This window comes from Eublepharis macularius, chromosome 1 (genome assembly GCF_028583425.1).
Source record: "Eublepharis macularius isolate TG4126 chromosome 1, MPM_Emac_v1.0, whole genome shotgun sequence".
NCBI classification, from domain to species: Eukaryota; Metazoa; Chordata; class Lepidosauria; order Squamata; family Eublepharidae; genus Eublepharis; species Eublepharis macularius.
Genome location: NC_072790.1, coordinates 71,215,919 through 71,234,291, shown reverse-complemented (window position 1 = coordinate 71,234,291; position 18,373 = coordinate 71,215,919). Strand labels below are relative to the sequence as shown.

The 18,373-nt window shown below is 40.4% G+C and overlaps 1 protein-coding gene and 1 non-coding gene across 2 annotated transcripts in view; both read left to right on the top strand.

The window, feature by feature from the left end:
* The window catches only part of LMBRD1 (LMBR1 domain containing 1), a 71,597-nt gene extending 60,718 nt beyond the window's left edge, over positions 1-10,879 (top strand). The window contains exons 15-16 of the mRNA XM_054989424.1: positions 6,958-7,049; positions 7,220-10,879. Coding sequence (XP_054845399.1) covers positions 6,958-7,049; positions 7,220-7,339 — 212 coding nt within the window. The 3' untranslated portion in view covers positions 7,340-10,879. The remainder of the gene's footprint in view (positions 1-6,957; positions 7,050-7,219) is intronic.
* On the top strand, positions 6,381-6,512 carry LOC129346033 (small Cajal body-specific RNA 15). The gene has a single exon (XR_008598684.1). It is a non-coding gene; the product is annotated as a small Cajal body-specific RNA 15 (non-coding RNA).
* Positions 10,880-18,373: the final 7,494 nt, after the last annotated feature.

The window sequence follows — 18,373 nt, the reverse complement described above, 5'->3', positions numbered from 1 at the left end:
TGCAACTTTATTGTTATTTTCTATTTATAGACTTTCTCACTGAGATCCAAAGCAGATTACATACTGCAAGTGAATACAATATAATCAATAGCTAGGCCATTTACAGGAAAATACAGTATGATCAACAGCTGGAACATTCAATGAAAACTAGGAGTGTGCACAAAAAAAATCTTGGAAATCCAGATCCAGGTTTCAGGAACCCCTCAAAAATCCAGGATTATTGCCTTCTGGGAAAGATTCTTTGATCTGTTTAAGACAGACCACTTTCCTTTGTTTCCTATGGGGAAAACCAAAACACTGGCAGAAACACACAGGGGGATGGGGCAGGGTTGCCAGTGGCCAAAGACACACTTCCAAATGCAAGAGAAAGCCCAACATAACAGAACTGAAGCAAGGGAATGGATAGAATCCCCCCAGAACCAAAGTGAATAAAGAGGACCAACATTAAACCAGAGAATCATGTAAAAACAGAGTTCTACCCAAATCAAACTGAAGCTAGGGACACTGTTGCAATGTAGCCCAACTGAACCAGTGTTACAGAACCCCGCCCCCCTCAGGGAGATTTGCTTCACTCCCTCTGTCAGTGTCTTCCACCAGTGGTTTCAGGCTACCCCCAGTAAACTGTTACTGGATATCCTCCCTGGTGTGTGTGTTTATATATCAATATGTTTTACTGTATTTATATATGTATTTAAACATAATTTTAATGTTTTAATTGTCTGTTCATCTCCTTGGGGACCCTATTTTGTGTGGAAAGGTGGCATATAAATATTTTAAATTCCTCCCTCCCTCCCTCTTATTGTAAAGTTTTTTTGCTCATTAGCATCTCTTCTCTTAGAATCCTGCCCAGGCATCCACTTCTGGATGTGGACTTCCAATGCCAAGAAGCTTTTATTTATTTATTTATTTATGTCATTTATAGTCCGCCTTTCTCACTGAAACTCAAGGCGGATTACATAGTGTGAGATCAGTACAATCAGTAGCAAGGACAAGGGTAGCCATTTCCATACAGTGTCAAGGACATTTCTATAAACAATGTCATAGGGTAGATGAATACAAGTTTACAGAGACATAGCATTAGCAAGGATTCAATACAAGGTTGAAGGATTGCTGAAACAGAACATAATCAGTTCTAGGATTGACATTAGACAACATGAAACACAAGCAGTATATATGAGTACATATTCAAAGCAATAGATATATAAACCAACATAATGGTTGGTTCCCAACTCATTGGCAAAACATCTGAGACTCCCTCCCTACAATAACACCCTCCTATCTGAGTAAAAAAAGCCTTTTTGAATAATTCAGTTTTGCATTGTTTGCATTGTTTTGCATTGTCCAAGAGCGTGTGAGCTCTCCTGACCTTCTCAGGCAGGTTGTTTCATAAGGTAGGGGCCACCACAGAGGAGGCCCATGTACGGGCTACAGTTGATTTTACCCATGTGCAGGCTGGCACCTGCAAGAGACCGTTCGAATGAGCAAAGCTGCCATGGAGGGACATTGGGAGGGAGGTGGTCCCGTAAGTATGTCGGGCCAAGGCTATGAAGAGCTTTGTATGTAATAACCAGTACCTTGAATTGAGCACGGTAACTGATAGGTAGCCAATGGAGTGACTGTAGGATGGGAATGATGTTCATGCTCCTGCTTGCTTCTGCTAACAGTCGAGCTGCAGCATTTTGCACCAATTGGAGTCTCCTAGTTAACTTAGATCAAAGACCAATATATAGTGCATTACAATAGTAAAGTTTTGATGTTACCATAGCATGGATCCAGGTCAGCCAGGTCAGCTGTGTCAAGATAAGAAGTCATCTTCCAGGCTAGAGTGAGATTGTAGAAAGCATTTTTTTGCAGCTGCCTTAACTTGTTTTTCTAATAGTAGCACTGGATCCAGTATAACCCCTAGGCTCTTAACCGACTCTATAAAGGTCAGACGAATGCCATCAAAAGTGGGGAGTACAATGTCTTTCAGGATATCTGACTTCCCAACAAGCATCACTTCAGTCTTGTCTGGGTTTAATTTCAATTTGTTATTTTTCAGCCATTCCACCATGGCTGTCAGGCAGCGATCTAAGATTTCTACTGCATCCTGTGGGGACCTGGCCAGGATTGGGCTCAAAATGGTCTGGATTGGGTCTACGTCAGGTGGGGGAACACTCCCCTGCCCGGCAGCAGCCCAATCCTGTCCAATTCAGGCCCAAATCAGGCAGGATTGGCCCCAAACGGCTAGGATTGGGCCGCTGCCCAGCAGGGGAGTACTCTCCTGTGTGGCAGCATGCCATTCTGGGCCACTTTGGGCCCAAAGTGGCCCAGATTGGGCTGTAAATGGCCAGGTTCAGGCCGCTGCTGGGCAGGGGAGTGCTCTCCCATGCAGCAGCAGCCTGTTCCAGGCTGATCTGGGCCATTTTTGGCCCAATTTGGGCCTGAAATGGCCTGGATCCAGACATGCTGGGCGAGGGAGTGCTCCCCTGCAGCAGAGCAGCCCATTCCGGGCCAAATTCTGCCTTATCCGGGCTGAATTGGACCACCTCCCATGGAGCACGGGAACGCTCCCAGGGCAGCTATGTCCTGTGTTAAGATGTCACTTCCTGGAAGTGATGTCATCGTGAAGTCTTGGGAGTGTTCATGTACGCTGTGCATGTGCATATGTTTTGACAGGCCCGACACCTCCCGGGAGTTGCCCTGGGTGAGAGTTCCCCCACCTCTTCCCCTGGAAAAAAAGCCCTGGATGTTACCATACCAGGGATCCAAGTGGCCAGGTCAGCTGTGTCAAGATAAGAAGTCATCTTCCAGGCTAGAGTGAGATTGTAGAAAGCATTTTTTGCAGCTGCCTTAACTTGTTTTTCTAGTAGTAGTGCTGGATCCAGTATAACCCCTAGGCTCTTAACCAACTCTACAAGGGTCAGACGAACTCCATTGAAAGTGGGGAGTACAATGTCTTTCAGGATATCTGACTTCCCAACAAGCATAACTTTAGTCTTGTCTGGGTTTAATTTCAATTTGTTATTTTTCAGCCATTTTACCACGGCTGTCAGGCAGTGATCTAAGATTTCTACTGCATCCTGCGGGGACCTGGATAGTGAGATATAGAGTCGGGTGTCATCCACATATTGATGACACTCAACTCCATAGCTGCAAATGAGTTCTCCTAATGGTTGTACGTAGAGGTTGAATGACATGGGAGATAGGATTGTACCCTGTGGAACCCCCCAAAGATAGTTCCCATTCTGGAGATAGCTGATCTCCAACGGCAACCCTTTGAGTCCATTCCATGAGAAATGATTTAAACCAGTCCAGGGCACATCCTTTGATGCCCACTTCTGTTTCTAGACACCTCAACAGGATGGCATGGTCTACTCTGTCAAAGCTTGCAGACACATCCAGGAGGAGCAATAAGGAGACATGGCCTTTGCCTGCATTCAGACGGAGATCATCCACTAATGCTACTGGTGCTGGCTGTGTCCCATGCCCTGGTCTGAAACCTGACTGGCAAGGGCCCAGAGGGCTAGAGTTATCCAAAAAGGACTGGAGTTGGTCAGCTACTGTCCTCTCAATCACTTTGCCCAGAAAGGTCAGATTAAAGACGGGGCGATAATTGGCCACATCAGTTTTGTCTAGGGATGGTTTTTTAATTAGCAAACAAATAACTGCCTGATGGTTGTTGGGGGTTTTCCGGGCTGTATTGCCGTGGTCTTGGCATTGTAGTTCCTGACGTTTCGCCAGCAGCTGTGGCTGGCATCTTCAGAGGTGTAGCACCAAAAGACTTTTGGTGCTACACCTCTGAAGATGCCAGCCACAGCTGCTGGCGAAACGTCAGGAACTACAATGCCAAGACCACGGCAATACAGCCCGGAAAACCCCCAACAACCATCGTTCTCCGGCCGTGAAAGCCTTCGACAATACAAATAACTGCCTGTTTGAGCAGCCAGGGGAAGGTACCCTAAGTTAGAAATTGATTTACAATAGATTTCAGTGGTTCACTTATCTGATCTCTACTTGATTTTAACAACCAAGATGGGCAAGGCTTAAGCACACAAGTAGTGGCTTTCATAGACGCCAGGATCCTGTTAAGGTCTGTCATTGTAATTGGTTCAAAGCAGTCTAAATATAAGCTAGATAGCATATTAAGCATTTCTTCTATCTCGTTTGTATTGCAGCTAGCATCTACATCAGAGCGTATTCATGCTATTTTATCAGCGAAAAACTTAGCAAAGGCCTCACAGCTAATTTTCTGTTCTTGGGACTGTAAAGGTTCAGATTTAGGGGTTAGAAGGTGTCTGGATACCCTGAACAATTGGGACGGTCATGAACTAGCCGATGCAATGGTTGCTGAGAAGTAATGTTTCTTTGCTGCTTTCATTTCTGCTTCATAGATCCTCCAGTGCGTTCTGTAGCAAGTTCTATCAGCTTCTGTGCGAGTTTTTCGCCAGAGTCTTTCTAGATGTCTTCCAGCCCTCTTCAGGTCAGCCAGCTCTGTGGTAAACCATGGTGCTCGCTTCCGTCCCAAGGGCCGGAGGGGTTGACAAGGAGCAATGGTGTCAATAGCTTCAAGGAGCTTTGTGTTCCACGCTCTTACAGCAGCTTCTGTGGAGCATGCATCTGGAATTCTAAAATCCCCCAAGGCATTTTGGAATCTGGAAGGGTCTAGGAACCTATGTGGATGGATCATTTAACTGGACCCCCAATTTTGTGGGGTGTTGGGGCTATATTCACTTTTGCCTTCAGCAGATGATGATCTGACCATGGTTCAGGCTGAAGCGCTAATGCTGAAATAAGACTTTCAGAGGTTCAGTGCAAAATATTAAGTCTAGTGTGTGGCCTCTTTCATGTGTAGGGCCTGACACTATTTGAGTGAGGCCCAGGGCTGCCAGGGAAGCTATAAATTCCTGAGCTGGGCCTGACTTTGAACACTCAGCATGGATGTTGAAGTCTCTCAGAACAATAAGTCTAGGTATCTCCAACACCATGTCTGCTAGCAGCTCTTCCAACTCAGAAAGGGTGCTTATGGGGAGTTGGGTGGTCTGTAAACAAGCAAGATACCCAGTCTGTCTTTAATTCCTAAAGACAGACGCATGCAATCAATACCAGCTATATCTTGTACTGGAGATCTGCAGAAGTTGAAGGACTCGTGAAGAATAATAGCAACTCCTCCACCCCAGCTTCCATACCGAGGTTGGTGCAGGATTGCATAGCCAGGGGAAGTTAGTTGGGAAAGACACACCTTGTCAGTTTCCTGCAGCCATGTCTCTGTTAGGCAAGCCACATCAATTTTCTCATCCTGCAACATCCGAGCAATGCATGCAACCTTGTTTCTAACAGATCTGGCATTACATAGGATTAGTGTAGCGGGGTGGGGGGTAGAAGTAGCCCCATTGTCAGTAGAGGGAATACTAGAGAGGTTGGATAAGCAGCGAGCATTACTGCTTGGTGTTGGGTGCCTTTGGTAAATCCTACTCCCATATTTACTAGCTCCCAACTGTACTTGAATAGGAAATTTGCCAGACATTTTCACGGAGGAAGTAAGTAGTAAGAAGCTTAGGGTTGGAATCCACAACAACATACTGGAGTATTAAACATACTGGTGGTCTCAATTCAAGTAACAAACTAGGGCTTCAAATATGGTATAGTTAAGCAAACAGCATCGAGTCAGTGTTGCAATAATCTCAGGAACAGTTCATAAAGTAGTGATGTTCTTCCTTTCCTCTCGTGTTCTCCACTTCATGTAGTTGATGATTGCTCCCAGGCTGCACGCCACGGGCTAAGAGCCCTTGTGCTCTCACCCTTTGGCAGCCCCGGTTAAATAGCAAGCGGTACCTGTGAAAAGAGAAAGCAAGTTGGGCAACAAGGCCAGCATCCACCAAATGGCCCCAGCTGCAGATCAAAGAGAAGCACCACGAGCTCCTCGCGAGCAAGCTTCCATCTTGCCCTCACAACAGACTCCTCGTAAGCAAGCAAGCCTCTTGCACAGAGCCCCAGTTAAATAGCAAGCGGTATTTACACTCTTGTGTGTAATGTGGAGGGGGAGGGGGATATAACTCTTAGGAATAAGTTGCATGAAGTCATGCCCATTGTGAAAAGCCTCTGTATTGTCTGAAACAGCTACAAACTGTGCAAGGGTCAGTTGAAACTATTTTGACATAATTTGGGAGCTAACCCCCGCCCCCCAAATAAGGTGCACATTCCATGATACTTATTGGGACAGAAAATACACAGTGGTATAAATAGAACAGTAAAAAATGTGTTTCAAGTTTGCCCTTCTACAGAATTATAAACAGAAACAAATTTATACTCTGAACTCTTATACTCTGAACGTTTATTTCTGCAGCTATGGAGTTTTTTTTTTTAATATCAGTCATCTGTAAATAAAATACTACCATCTCCTGGAGGACTGAGAAAGTAGAACCAGTGAAGTCAGTTGGTGCTACTTGATCCTGTCCTCCTAAATTAAATGGCAGAAGAGCAAGGTCTGTCTGTAAGATACGGCTTGGCATTACTACTGTCTGCCTACAGTGTCCAATTAAAAATTCTGAATTATCTTCTGAGCTGAATGGAAGAGTAAATTTAGTATTCAGATATAATTTAAACTTTAGATATAAAATTGCTGGATCTAATACCTTGAAAAATATAAATAAATGAAATAAATTTAGAATTTAATTATTCAAACAGAATTGCTGTGTTTTTATATACTACTTAATATGTGTATGGGTGCTCTCTTATAATTTTAAGTAGAAAAAAATGATACGTTTGCTATTGATTTTACCAAGATTACAGAGTAGCAGTAATTTCAGTTTATTCAGTTTCAGGTTGGAATTTCCTGGCAATAACTACAGCTAGTTGTGCAGTCTTTAATATTCCTTGCAAGGGAAAATACATGCTTTTAATAGTTAGTACTTTCTTAAAATTGTACCCACCCAATAAAATTTTGTAATCTCATCTTAAACTGCCCTTTTCTTTCAGGCCAGTGCACTATTACTCGGACTTATCTTTTCCTTCACAAATTTTGGTTCTTCAGCGCTGCATATTACTTTGGCAACTGGGCTTTTATTGCAGTAAGTAACCCTATTTCGGCAGTTATTATGAATCTTAAAAGTGTGGCTTTAGCATAATTGTAATTACATCATTTGTATCACTGGAAGTGCTGTCCCACTCTAAATCTGTTGTTTCCATATTCATCACAACTCATCCAAAATAACAGATTATACTGATTTTAAATTCACAGGTCTTCTTAATTGGATTAATAGTGTCATGCTGCAAAGGAAAAAAATCTGTCATTGAAGGTGATGTGGATGAAGATGATTCAGATATAAGTGATGATGAACCATCACTCTATTATGGTTGACTATCCAGAATCTGATTCCTGAAGGATAATGCACACTGTTTAAAACTGTGAAAATGCCATTTTGGGTTGGACTTCTTTTCTTCCCTTGAAAAAAAGTCATATTTGCCTATGTTAAAAGAAGCCAAGTGATGGAAAACAGAGTTGGAAGATGGAATTGCTGAGTTCGTTGATTGTATTATAGTTAAGCTAATGTGTACATAAATAATTACAAGAGTAGATTTTATAAAAGAATGATTAAAACAACTATTTTTGCGTATACTCTCTGATACAATTATGTGTTATTTAATTTAGTTGCCTTTCTGTTGCTAGCCTTTTAGTTTTTTAAAAAAACTTTTATGCTTGGTTGACAATGTTGACATGGTAAGTGAATTTAAAAATTATTAAAATTGCCAATGACTGCTGACATAAGAGTTAACATCTATAACTTACATTGCTGTGTCATTAATGAGGTGTAGGTGGCCAGAAATGTTGGATTGTTTGATTTTAGTGCTTAAGTAAATTAAAAGCACTGGCCACTTCAGAACATCTTGATTTATGGTGGGATTGGGGCCAGATCTTGAACTTGCATGCCTTCCCCATTCTCTAGGTGGTCATAGATTCTAATTACACTGGGAGATCTCTAAAAATATCCCTTAGTCTTACCATATAGAATGCTTATATTGTCAGATTAGCGAGACCTCACTTCAAATAAATGAGGTTTCATGATGAAGCCATTAAACTTCAAGGGGTGGGGGGGAGTGGCCATCTCTAAAACAGTTTGGCTCTCCCCTCATGCATAGTGAGATTAGGAAAGAGCAACATATGTACTTCTTGTCCCATTCATCTTCCTGTTTAACAGAGTATCGCTGTCAACTGAGCAATATAAAAAAGCCACACATTCATTCTTTATGTAATTTGAGATCTGCCATGTTTCCAATGTATAAAACAACCATGTATGTATGTGGCAGTTGTTTTGCTTTTTAAAAAACAGGTTCAATGTTAATCACCAAGGTTAATAACTGTTCGATATTCTGTATTTCTCAACTTACTGTAGCACTTTTTGAAGTGGTTTTTTAAACCGTTAATCAGTATATTGTCATTTTGTTGAGTTATATCTAAATACAAAGCATAAACATATAAATCATGCACAAAAGTCATTTCTGTACCATTTTGTAAAATAAATTAATCTTGTCTAAATGCATTTTGAAGCACTTGTATAAGCATAAACCAATTATTTAATCCTCTAACCTTTAAACTTTACTGCTGAAATTAACTACTGCTTCTTTAGTTCTTCTCATCTACCGGTAAAACAAAACTAAACTACAAACAAACTAACAAAACTACATCGACAATACATAAAACTAAACTTGTGAATAATAATTTCTAGTCTGTCAGAGTTTTGAATATTGAAGATTTGAGGTAATACTTAAGGCTGGCTGTTACTTCTTAATTATATTTAATCTGTTCTAGTTTCTGGATTTCTGGTTTCTTCTAGGAGTGATTAGTTTTTGTTTTCTCAAAAAAAAAGGGCTTCAGGGTGACAGAAGCACAAGAAATCTGCTTCCTCTTTAATATATCTTCTTGATATTCTTTCTGCAGTATATTAAAATGTTCGCATTTTGCTGTATCACTGATTTGTTCATCTGATTTGCATGTGTTGACTGGTCAAGTCACTTTGCTACTGAATAAAAGCAGTTGGTTGGTGTCCCTGGGAATAGCTGCTAGTGAAATCAACTGGTCTAGCTGTAACTGATTTCAAACAATGAACCATCTTAATGCTAATCCTCATGGAATGACTTGCCACTTCTCCAATGTGTATTTGAAAATGTTTTGTTCTGAAAGGCATGTATCAGTACAGAGATCTCATCAGCTCTTGTATACAAAATAAGCCAAACAAACCTGATCCATGTGCCATGGTCTCCTTTTTAGTCTGTTGTCAAGAACAGAATCCATGTAATAGCTTTTTTTTAGTAGGACCAACCAAAATGACACAAAACAGTGTGCAATCTCTCAAATTCACCAGCATTCTTCATCGGGCTGGATATTACAAAAATGAAAAGGGGGTTGATGGAAAAAGCAAATGTCTCAGGTCATGATCTTACTACCTGCATGTCAGTATCCTGTGTTTAATGCCGAGCAGGCATGCAGATTTAAATTGGTGTGAGTGTCAAGTTGCACTCCTGGCTTTCTAGTAGTAAGTAAACAGTTTCCAATAGCTGCTCTCTAATACCAGGTGAGAATTACAGAACCTTGGAGAAATCACATTAACAGTGTTAACTGAAAAGAAGACCACGATTTGACTCTAGTGGCACTTTGAAGAACCAACAAGATTTCCAAGGTATATGCAAGATTTCCAGGGGTAAAGGCTTTTGAGAGGCTCAAAAGCTTATACTGAAGAAATCTTGTTGGTTTTCAAGGTGCTATGGAGTCAAATTTTGCTCTTCCACTACAGACCAACTGAATAAATCATTGTTAATTGTGTTAACGGAATTGTTACTACAACTACTACCAAGAAGTGTTAAAGAGCTACTTCTAGCCTTTGTTTCAACAGGGAGAAACCATTTATTACTACTTACTCCTAGAAAGCCAGGGGTGCAGTTTGACATTTGTACCATTTTAAATCTGCATGCCTGCTCAGCTGCTTAGCACAGAATGCTGACATGAACAAGTCCTAGGATAATGGTCTGAGACACTCTCCCCGCACCCTTTTTTATATTTGGAACATGCAGATTGATGAACAAATCTCGTGAACTTGAAAGCTTGCACGTTGTTCTGTGTGATTTTGGTTAGTCCTAATAGGTGTTACGTCGTTTTTGTTTTTGAATTTTTCACTTGGACGGACACAGCTGTAAAAAATTTCTAGGGTACATTTGCTGAACTGAGTTCTGAATAGCTGCTCTCTAATACCAGGTGAGAATTACAGAACCTTGGAGAAATCACATTAACAGTGTTAACTGAAAAGAAGACCACGATTTGACTCTAGTGGCACTTTGAAGAACCAACAAGATTTCCAAGGTATATGCAAGATTTCCAGGGGTAAAGGCTTTTGAGAGGCTCAAAAGCTTATACTGAAGAAATCTTGTTGGTTTTCAAGGTGCTATGGAGTCAAATTTTGCTCTTCCACTACAGACCAACTGAATAAATCATTGTTAATTGTGTTAACGGAATTGTTACTACAACTACTACCAAGAAGTGTTAAAGAGCTACTTCTAGCCTTTGTTTCAACAGGGAGAAACCATTTATTACTACTTACTCCTAGAAAGCCAGGGGTGCAGTTTGACATTTGTACCATTTTAAATCTGCATGCCTGCTCAGCTGCTTAGCACAGAATGCTGACATGAACAAGTCCTAGGATAATGGTCTGAGACACTCTCCCCTCACCCTTTTTTATATTTGGAACATGCAGATTGATGAACAAATCTCGTGAACTTGAAAGCTTGCACGTTGTTCTGTGTGATTTTGGTTAGTCCTAATAGGTGTTATGTCGTTTTTGTTTTTGAATTTTTCACTTGGACGGACACAGCTGTAAAAAATTTCTAGGGTACATTTGCTGAACTGAGTTCTGAATAGCTGCTCTCTAATACCAGGTGAGAATTACAGAACCTTGGAGAAATCACATTAACAGTGTTAACTGAAAAGAAGACCACGATTTGACTCTAGTGGCACTTTGAAGAACCTTTTGCTGAACCTTTGAAGAACATTTGCTGAACAGGAGTTCTGACGCATGCATCAGAAATCCTGGGCTTTGTCATTTTTTAATCTAATAAATTATGTTGTTCCTTAACATAATTGAATGCTATTATCGTTTTTCTGTGTTGGACTTCCTGTTTCCAGGGTTAGTGTTTCTATCTTGTATAAAGCTTTATTAACATTTATCTGAGCTTATTCAAGTATTTTTTCGTGGGGCCTTTTTGCTTTACTTTCTTTCACTTTGCCGCTGTGGTAGTGTTGGGTTATTCCCCTTAGAACCCATGACATCCTTCAGATTCCTGAGAATCATGACTTTGCTCAAGAGCAAGAACATTGTAAAAGAGAATGTGAAATAGTCATTAAAGTATGCTGTGTGCATTTGTTTCATTGCCATGTTGTGGGCTTCAGTATTTCTTTACTTTTATCATGTTCAGGACTTTCAGTGGTAATTTCCCTGAGTTTGTGCCTTGGGTTCCTATCCCAGTAAGAGAACACCACAAAGTGCTGGCAGCTAGCACTTTGTATCTTTTAATGCCAGACTTTGGAGATTCTTTTGAATGGTTTTGTTTGACAGCAGTAAAGCAAGCCATGGACATCTGAACTGTAACCAAAGCATAACTTGCAAGAGGCTTTCAAAGGTTTTAGGTTTGGGGGCAAGTGGTGAATTTTGAAAAGCTTTCTATCTTCATTAATTTTTTTCCCAGTTGAAGGTGACTGAAAGGCAGTCTCTCTCATTTTATATATGGGTGGGCTTGTGCTTTAGTAAAAATTTAATTCTTTAAAATGAACTTTAAATGTTTCATTCACTTGGCTTCAGTTCAATCCAGTGGAAAAATTCATGGAAGGAGCTGCCAAACAGATCTCTCCCCACTTCGTTCGTCCTCCAACGAGTTTGCTGCTAGTCTTGAAAATCTCAGAATATTGGGGGAGCCTCACAAATAAGATGCACATCGGCATAAGGTCTTGTAGCAACAAGCAGGAATTGTGTATAGTTGCTTCTTTGTCCCACTCCACCAGTTCCTTCTGCAAGCTTTTCCACTGGATGCCGCTTATCCCAAAGAGCTTACATTAACATAAGAGTGAATTGGGGCAATGAGAGACGGAAGCCCATTCATTTACCTAGGAGGTCACGATTTAAATACTGTCTAGGTAAATGCCAGTCATTTGTTTTAATGTTTTTTCTTCTTTCACAGTTGTAGGGAATTTTTATTAATTTATTTACATTATTTATAGTCCACCTTTCTCACTGAATCTGAAGGTGAATTACACAATGTGAGTTAGTACAGTCAGTTTCAAAGAAATTTCAATAAACAATGTAATAGGGTATATAGATACAAATTTGCAAAGATTTAAGACCAGAAGAAATCCAGTACTGAGTTGAAGAAATGCTGAAATGGCGCATAAGCTCCCTAAGACCAATGTATTAAGTAACATAGGAACTACCCAGTAGGACCACTCTTACAGTAGGAGAAATACGTAGTAATAAAGTCTATAGTCCCTATCCCTTTACTGATCCAGCTCTTTGAGACCACTTCTTTCCAGTGCAACCCACCTATCAGCATAATTTGCAGAAAGCCAGGAGAAGGAGCTTTCATGACCTCTTTAGGTAGGCCATCCCTTAAAGTGGGGGCCACCACAGAGAATGCACGTGTATGGGCAGCTGTTGATTTTGACCATGCAGAAGGCCCTGTTCAGATGAGTGGAGCGGAACATAGAGAGGTGGTCCCAGAGATACAATGGACCAAGGCTGTGAAGAACTTCGTATGTGTTAGCCAATACTTTGAATTAAGCCCGGTAACTGATAGGTAGCCAATGAAGTGACAGCAGAATGAGGCTAATATTCATGCTGTTCCTAGCTCCTGATAATCAAGCTGCAGCGTTCTGCTCCAACTGGAATCTCGGTTAATTTCTGTGACTTGCTCTCCCATGTAGGAATAATGGAGTAGACTTTACCCCTATCATACCACTCTACTAAGCAAAGTTCATTTATTAATTAAAATATTTATACCCCACCTTTCATTTTTGCTCAGGTTTCGGATCTTTTTCGAGTCTAAGAAGCCTTTCTTCAACTGTAGCTCTTATGGAAGGCTACTTAGAATATGATTGGGTCCACACCAGTAAATTTTTGCATACCTTTTTAAAGGCCAATTCATGCTTCAGTGGAAAGGGGCAGGAAATCATTGGCTTTTCATTGGGAAGGAAGGGCAGGTAATCATTGGCTCTTCATGCTTCAGTGGGAAGGAAGGGCAGGAAATCATTGGCTTTTTGACATACATGAGGTCTCTGAAGAGCCAAGCAGTGTCCACGTGGAACTGACTCCCATGCTGCTGCCAATAAATAAAACTTTTCCTGATGTCTTTATCTATTGAGGACTGAGTTAAAAAGGTACTAGTAGACGTAGGAAATTCCTACGCATGCTGCATTTTTTGTTGTTGTTATGACCAGAGTTGTGGCCAATGTGCAGATTATATGTGGTTTGTAGACTTTGACTGGATTCTCAGATGCCAAACTTCAAAAAACCATCATAGTGTTGCAGAACTGTTTGAAAACATTTTAAATAATGATTTTTTAAAAGTAAAAAAACAAGGAAGCAAGTATAGAGCAGTTTCATGCTCTTAATTCTCTATAATTTGCAAGTCCGTTATATCAAGGCTTTCAAGAGCTGACTCATAGTTGAGAGTAATTTTTAGAATAGGAGCAACATGTCGTGCAACTGTAGCTTTTCATTTGCTATATTTAGCAAGATATTATGCAACATCTGTGTATTCATATGCACCCCAGAAGCAAAAAGTAGCTGCAAAGTTTTGAGTTCATAATGTATTCCTGAGTTGCATGTTAGAACTGTGCTTTGTGGCATTGGGTTTTTATTTGCTGCTCCATCTACTGAAAACATCTTTTTCCATTTTGTAAGCCGGTAGTATCTTTTCAGAAGGTGGTTTTAGATAGCTTCTGACTATGACATCTGTTTATCATAAATGCCACAGAAGTTGATTTACTGTCCATAGAGTATATTGAACAACTATTCTTAGATCAAACATACAGGATACTGATGCAAGTAGTAGGCAAATTGTAAAAAAATAAAGGGGGATGAGGGGGAAATCTTATCCTGCAACTTCTGCAGGCAGTTTGAGAAGATGCAGTGTGCAGCCTTTCAAGAACTGCTTCTTCCCCACAGTGCCTAGCCGATCAGTCAAAATCCTCTTCCCAAGTCCTGTTTTCAGAGGTGAGGTGGACAGCAACAGGGCTTTTTCAGTGGTAGCTCCTTCTCTCTGAAAAACCCTTCCACTTGAGGCTCACCTGGATCGCCTACTTTACTGTCCATTAAGGTGCCAGCCTAAATCATTTCTTTTTACCCAGGCTTTCAACTGAGGGCTCCTTCATTTTTAGCTGTTTTTAAGGTCTGCTGCTACCCTGAGGACTGTTCTATTAACCTGCCGAATGTTGTTTTATGCGATGGTATTTTTTTACTGTTGATAATTCATATGTGATTTTCTACCTTAGTGTACTTTTTATTTTATTGTATTTTTTACTTTCTGGGCTTCCTTGAGCAGGTGGTATATAAATGTACTAAATAAAGTTCCCTAGGACTCTTCACCAGAATAGATGGTAAAAGATTTTGGTAATTGAGGTTTACGTGCCTTCCAGCCACTAGGTAGAGCTAGCTAATTTGGCTTCGATTAATTTGGTATCTGCTACACATATAAAACTAATATCTAGGTATGTGAATATAAGGATTAGCATGCTTTTCTACTGTTCTTTTTTAAAAAAAACTTTTATTGATTATAGAACGGAAACAATAACAATAAACATTAAATAGCAAACACATGGAGTAATATAGTGGTTATACAAGATTGCAGGTTGCGAAGAAAAACATTTAAAACACTTGTTTACTGTAATTTGTAGTTTGCATACCACAAAGAGAAATTCACAATATACTGGTATAGATAGTTTAGTTTGTAGTACTAGACTTTCAATATATCTTGATAAAGATGGTTGGGAGGAAGTGTTTCGGTTTTGTCGATAAAATCTAAGAAAGACCACCATTTTTAATAATAGTTAGATGTAGAGGAATTAGCAGATAAATTGTCTGTTATTTTGTCTATAATGAGCTGGTCCCACACTCTGGAATACCAGTGGTTCAAGGATGGTGGAGACTGGTTTTTCCAAAAATAAGCTATTGATGATTTTGCTATAGCAAGTAGGTTATTAATTAAGTCTCGTTGTGGTGTTGGCACGTTTACCCCTTGCCATAGATTTAAAAAAATTAATTGAGGCTCTAAGGGTATGTCGTAATTTGTTATTAATTTTATTTGCTTTAGTATCTCCTCCTCCCAGCTTTTCTACTGTTCTCAGGTTTGTAGGACTCTGTGTGTTCTTCTAGAAAGTGTTGGAGAGGGTTTAAAATGCAGGATTTGGAATTTCAAAAGAAGAGATTTCATTTCCCCCCCTTTCTTTGCTGCTTCATCTCTACATCTTAAAATGTGTCTCACGGCCATCATTATGTAATCTGAGTCACCATGCCTCTTTGTCACCATTTTTAACAAGCTACAAACTACAGATTGGGGCTCCCCCAACACAATGCAAAGCATCTTTTCCCCGTGCTAGTTAAGCATGATTACTTATTGGGAACTCAAAAGCTTTTGCTTACTATGTTATGGTACTTCAGTGGTACCCAATGGGGTTTAATCTAAAAAATAGAGAAACACAAGTTTTATGTCACATCAATTTTATTCAAACACGTTTCTGTTTATATTATTGTTATTCGTGACTTGTAATGGCCTATGGCTAAACACAATAAACCTTTACTACTACTACTACTACTACTTTTTTCAAGTATTTCCTATTGTTCATCGTTGTGTCTTCTGTGGAGGTACACATAGGAACTGTGCATGAGCAGGCCAGCCGTGGGTGTTCCAAAGCTCATAGAGGGGCGAGATGCTCTCCTAGCCTTTTTGTGCACTTCCTCCCCAGGCACAGCTATACAAGGTGCGACATTTCTTCTTTTGACACCGCTGAAGAGAGACATGTCTTCTCTCTGCTCTGTGATTCTATCACTATAGATGTGAGTTAGGACCTTCAATTTCATGGCATCAAAGGCCCTCTTCAAGAAGTGTTCCCATTATGGGACAAAGACGGCACAACTGGATAGGCACGAAAATGCCTTCTTTGGGTGAGGGCCATGACACCTTGCAGTGTGCAGTTTGCAAACAATGTACACCCAAAACATGCTATGAAAGGGTATCACAGTTTATAGCAGCTCTTTAGGAGTCAGCCCTGAAGGGTTCTACTGACTCCAGTCATAATGCCGCAGATAACAGATTGCAGCACCCAGAATGGGCCTACTAGGTATGTCCAGCATCTTTGGCGCCTATCACCACTCAGAATAGGTCAGTTCCAGCCACGCCTTTGTGGTTCCACATCGGTGCCAGTCACAGCCACCTACAAAAAAGGCTAAGCTCAAGTTGAAGCATGCTGATAAGCCATCGACTTCTCAGTCCCAAGAGAGGAAAAAGCCCTCTCCTTCAGCTCCAAACACTTCAGTTGCATCAAGTCTGCCCAGAGTCCCAAGAACTCCAGCTCCAGCTCCCAGGTGGTATTCCGCTTTGGTTCCATCCTTTTCAGAGGATGAGATCTCAGAAGTCATAGAACCATCCGCAGCCATTTCTCCATTGCTGCTGACACCAATATGGCCTGTGGGAAGACAGAAGTGTTCCTCAGGTCCACCTGAAAATGACAATTGCTTGGAACTGGCTTCTCACTATAAACGCCATTGGTTCCATTATTCTCCATATGGTTCCCCATACCATTACTATGCTTTCAGGGTTGAAGGTTTGCCGGGCATGTACTTGTCCTCTCATTACTTCTTCCATGATGAAGACCCTTATGTTCACTCATCTATGCTCTTGTTTTGCATAATGTTAATCCTCCAAACTCATGCTTTTTCTCATTGAACTGTTATTCTTTCATCCAATATGAAAGTGTACCATCAATGAAATTGCCTTTGGGTAGATTTCATGTGGCCGGAGACTGACAATCTTTTGGCACGATACTGGCTCACCAAAGGGCTCTTTAAATATTATTCCAGCCCTATGGATCTGCTTTTTCATGAGCAGCTCCCACATCCTATGGGTAATACTTCACTGATACAGCCCAGTAGATGGGGGAGGATAATTGTATGGGTCTTTCCTGTGTAACTGGCATGTATGTACATGCTCAGTCATCCACTCAGTCATTGTGGTGTTCACATTCTGTCATCAGGAAAGAAGTGACTATCCCCCGTCTATGTGGCTAATTTTATATTGTGATAGATATGCTCATTTGGATAGGGTAACATTTAAAGCTGCTCCTATCCCCCGGATCTGAAAATAATGGCTCTAGCACCAAGTTGGCTCACTATAGAACTACATATGGCTATTTTTAGCAAGGACAATGAAATCTCTAAGTTAAAGTGTACTGTAGGAGGGATGCTAGAATAAACAGTATTTGAAGGTATGGGCAGGAAAAGATTTTTACGAGACTAATAGGCTTCTCAGAGATGCTTCATAGGAAGGGAAGTGATAGAATTGAACAGTGGCCAGTAATCCAAGTGCCAGTGTTCCATAGACTTATACCAATGCACTTAAGCAATTACACTAAAATATTTATTAGTTATTGTGCGTCACTTCCTAATAAAGGACTCACAACCACCAATGTTTGGGCTGGAGAAATGTTATGGATTATTATGTCAATTACATTTATATCCTGATTTACTCAGAAGGACTTTCTTACACTGGCTCTTAGTTGATTTCTTGCTCTGAACGTGGCTATAGTTTGACTCTCTAATTATAAAAGGTTTCTGACCCCGTCCTAGCACTATGAGGATTGATATTGATATGCACATCTCTAAATTCTCCAATTTTTTATTATTTGTGAGGATATAAACCCTTTCCTCATAGATGATCAACAACAGTTTTGGGTAGTTAGACGTCCTTCTACTGGAGCTATTGTATCTTTTACACTTCTAGACAAAGGCTATTACATCAGTGTTCCTCCAATGATATTTTTAGGTGTACAGAAGAAGATGAAATTAAGGAAATTAGAACTTTAACAGGAAGTTTCTGTGCATGTAGCTCTTAAAGTCTACCTCTAAAAAAAAATACTAAGAGCTTTCTCCATTCGTACTTCCCTGATCACATCTCCTTCTCCTCTCAAAATAATAATAATAATAAAATTGAGATGGTCCCTCGCAGTTTGCTAGGACCAAATCTGTGGACAGGATAATCTTTTTCTTTTTTCTCTACTGCCTTTATGGAGGCTTTATCCCTAGTATTTATCTACACCTTAGGTTTATATACTGCTTTCCAAAAGCAATTTTTTTTAAGTGAT